Source organism: Cibotium barometz, chromosome 39 (genome assembly GCF_041138505.1).
Source record: "Cibotium barometz isolate CiBa-2024 chromosome 39, ASM4113850v1, whole genome shotgun sequence".
Classification (NCBI taxonomy): domain Eukaryota; kingdom Viridiplantae; phylum Streptophyta; class Polypodiopsida; order Cyatheales; family Cibotiaceae; genus Cibotium; species Cibotium barometz.
The window spans coordinates 35,228,353-35,232,085 of NC_141084.1; the positions used below are offsets into that span (position 1 = coordinate 35,228,353).

At 40.9% G+C, this 3,733-nt stretch overlaps 1 protein-coding gene across 1 annotated transcript; it reads right to left on the reverse strand.

Moving 5' to 3' along the window:
• Window positions 1-357: 357 nt before the first annotated feature.
• LOC147616026 (chaperone protein dnaJ 8, chloroplastic-like) lies at window positions 358-1,923 on the reverse strand. Its single transcript, XM_086778054.1, has 3 exons — window positions 1,611-1,923; window positions 1,437-1,505; window positions 358-1,315 (listed from the first exon to the last, which is right to left on the reverse strand). The coding sequence occupies exons 1-3, from the start codon at window positions 1,815-1,817 to the stop codon at window positions 1,142-1,144; spliced, it is 450 nt and encodes a 149-aa protein (XP_086634180.1). The 5' UTR covers window positions 1,818-1,923; the 3' UTR covers window positions 358-1,141.
• Between the last annotated feature and the right edge of the window lie 1,810 nt (window positions 1,924-3,733).

Sequence of the window (3,733 nt, forward strand, 5' to 3'; positions counted from 1 at the left end):
GATGGCACATAAACAATATGCATTCCTTCTTCTTTATGCCAAAGAAAGAGCTAGATTTGGTGAAATTGTTTACGTTGGTCCGCTAGATCAGGAGTTGGTTCCAACCTCACAACAACCCTAGTGGTGATCTTGGCGGTCTCCACTAACTCGTAAATAGTCCAAAATAAACCTTAACTTGAACTTCCATAGTGTATAGTTAGTTGCGTCCACCAATGGTGGTGGGGTCGAGCTCTTGTGGCTTTGTTATCGGTAGGTTGAGCCATTTTTCCAAATCCGCTAGCAAAGAGCTTGCTTTAATAACATGTAAGAAAATATGGCTTGAACACACACAAGCAGTTCCACACAAACAACATGATATTTCACAAGGTAAAGAACTTAATGCAAGAGAGATGGAGTACCATATTGAATACCAAATTACAAACTGATGATGTTTGCCCACCCGTACGCTTTGGGAAAGAGCTTTGATGGTGATCTAGGTAGCACTAAGGATGTTATATACTAGAAAGGGCGCATAGCATAGTGCAGATAGTCAATGATCTCAATATGAGAGAGAGGCTTCCAAACACATCTATGGTCTCATATGGACTGAACCAACCACATCACTCATGGGTTGTTTGTATTGTAGGGTGCATCTAGCATAGTGAGGATAAATCTAAAGTTAATGATCTCAATATGACAAAGATTCTTCCAAACACGTCTATGCGTCGTTTGTATCTTGGGGTGCATAGCATAGTGAAGATAGATCTAAAGATCTAAAGTGAATGATCTCTATATGACAAAGATGCTTCCAAACACGTCTATGGGTGGGTCATATCGTAGCTTGACCACCTTACGAACAACCGACCACATGACTCGACTAGGACAATTAGGTTAAACATATAATCAAAGTCTATGAAGTGCCACGCCTCTCTAAGGTGTTGTGTTGACATAATAAAGCTTTAAGCATTTAATGAAATGAAAAATGATTTTTAATGAAAAATGCTTTTGAAGGTGACACATCACCACAAGTAGTAGTGATATAATATATCTATTTTTCACAAACTAGTGGTACTACCTGCTTTGCAAGTGCCCTTGTATGCAAATGTGCAAGATTTTTGTACATGGGTTTGGAGGATTAATATATTAACTTATGATTGAATGGTCAAAGGGAGGGTTGGTTGATGTGGGTGGAGTAGTCCCTTGTGCCAGCCCCTTCCCAACCCATCCACTCCTCCCAATCCTCCCACGTGTCATCATTCACCCCCATCATGGGCTCCGGCACAAAGGGCTCACCAGCCAATGCATCCGCATTCCCTTGCAAGCAATCCATGATGGTCTGCAGTTTCAATTTATTTTATTAAAAAGAGAACAACCCTCCCTTAGCACCTTCTATATAACCTAAGGTCAAATTAATCTAATTTATGAAGATGGCATCAATTATTCATCTCTTGTTTTACCTCATAGGCATCGTTGATTTGCATGAAGTTGGAGGTGCAAGACTCGCCTTTGCAGACATCCGGGTGAAACTGCAAGAAGCAACAACGATTTTACACAACAAGAGAGAGAGAGAGAGAGAGAGAGAGAGAGAGAGAGAGAGGGGTTAACTATGCTTATTTATCTTAATCACTTGCCTGCAGCGCCAGCTTGCGATATGCCTTCTTAATCTCCTTCTCTGATGCTCCTTGATTAAGCCCTAATCTCTGGAAGGCTCTGTGGGGGCCTGCATAAGCCCTTGCTAATCCGGCCTGTTTAGGCAGCCTAATTGAAGATCGACTTGTAGATCCGAGCTTAACAAAGGGCCTTGATTGCAGGCTGGTGGCAATGCTGGGGAAAGTCATTAAATCGATCAGAACAAGATCAAAACTACTGCAGATGATGGTGGGCAGCTCAAGAGGAGGAAATCTAAGCGAGAAATGAGACGCCGTGCGTGTGCGTGTGCGTGTGCGTGTGCGTGTGTATAATGAAAGGTGGTTTCAGAAAAATGATTAGTGGATAAAATAACGTGGACTTCCCAAAGAGGAAAGACTTATCCTCATGATTAAGAGAATTACGTAGCTGCCAAGTGGACACAACTAGCCTTAAACGGCAATGGTCGGAGCAAGGAATATCGTGATTCGTGGCACAACTTGGAGCCAAGGCTTTTGACCCCTTCTCCCTAACCTATGGCTTTAGGATGACTTTGAGGCCTCCACTCACCTCACATCTCTGATTTTTATTCGTTGTGTTATATTTTTTTGTTAGGAGCTTGGTTTTTTTTTTAATCGTACCCCTTATGGGATGAGAGTGGGATGAGTTGATTGTCTATATCGTACCCCTTATGGGATGAGAGTGGGATGAGTTGATTGTCTATATCTGGATAAAAATCTTGAAAAAAACTCGGTTTTTGCAATGCATGCTGTGAACATCTCTCTCTCGCTCTCTCTCTCTCTCTCTCTCTCCCCCCATTAGAAAGGACAAGAGTCATGCTATCTCTTTGCCTCTCTTCACGAATACGCAAGTTGTGCTCTCGCTTTCTCCCATCTTTCTTTGGTGCTCTCTCTCTCTCTCTCTCTCTCTCTCTCTCTCTCTCTCTCTCTCTCTCTCTCTCTCTCTCTCTCGCCAAATCAGAGCCATTATCGCTCGGCATCGGAGGCGCTTACCTCGCTTCTACGACCTCTCCATTCTAGACAGCCCCATAGCGGAGATATTTGATCTGAGGAGAGGGCAACACTTCAACTGATCAGCATACATGGATCTACTTGATATACATTTTCCAGTATTTCCTACTCAGTATCATCTAGGAGTCTTACTTATAGTTCTTATAATTGTAAGACAATCAGCTTATTGTACTTTTTAGTTTCATTTAGTTGTTCCCTTTGATGAGACACCAACTTCAGATGTACTCTCAATTTTGGTCTCATAGGCCATCATGGCCTCTTGGAGATGTTAATATATCATTTCATTTCTCTCTCTCTCTCTCTCTCTCTCTCTCTCTCTCTCTCTCTCTCTCTCTCTCTCTCTCCATTTTCTTCCTCTGCTTTCACATCCTCACATGTAACTAATTTAAATCCATAAGCATTCCCCTTAGATTTTTCTCTTCCCATTGAAAAATAGAGCTTCCTTTGAGTAGCTAGGAAGTTATGTAGCAAAAGAGCTATATACATATATTACTAGTATATATACAAACCTTTCATGCCACAGTTGACTTTTGTATCCTATAAAGCTACCCAAAGGATGCTACCAAGGAATGTTGGTCCACAATAATGTCAAGCTTGTAAAGCTTTCCATCATTTCTCATAGCACGAGCAACAAGCTGTTCTTCATCTCCTTGTAAGACACCTATCTTTGTAAAATTCCATGTTCATATCATGATAAGCAATAAAACCAACTTAAAGTAAATCTCTTGCTAAATTTGGAATCAACAAAGCATCTTGCTAAATTTGGAATCAAAGCATCTTTGACATGCACCATATCCCTCAATGCCTTGAGCACTATTATCTCAAAGAATTACAATATTCCTCAATGCCTTGAGCACTATTATCTCAAAGAATTACAATATTCCTCAATGCCTTGAGCACTGTTATCTCAAAGAATAGGACTATTCTTGCAATCCTCTTCCACAAAGAATAGGACTACTATCTCAAAAAATAGGACTATTCTTGCAATCCTCTTCCACAAAACTTGAAAACCAATCCTTATGAAATGAAATGTCATATGAGAAGATGCACCATAATCAAGAGACCATTCACCATCTTCAGCTGAAATGTTTGTTTGC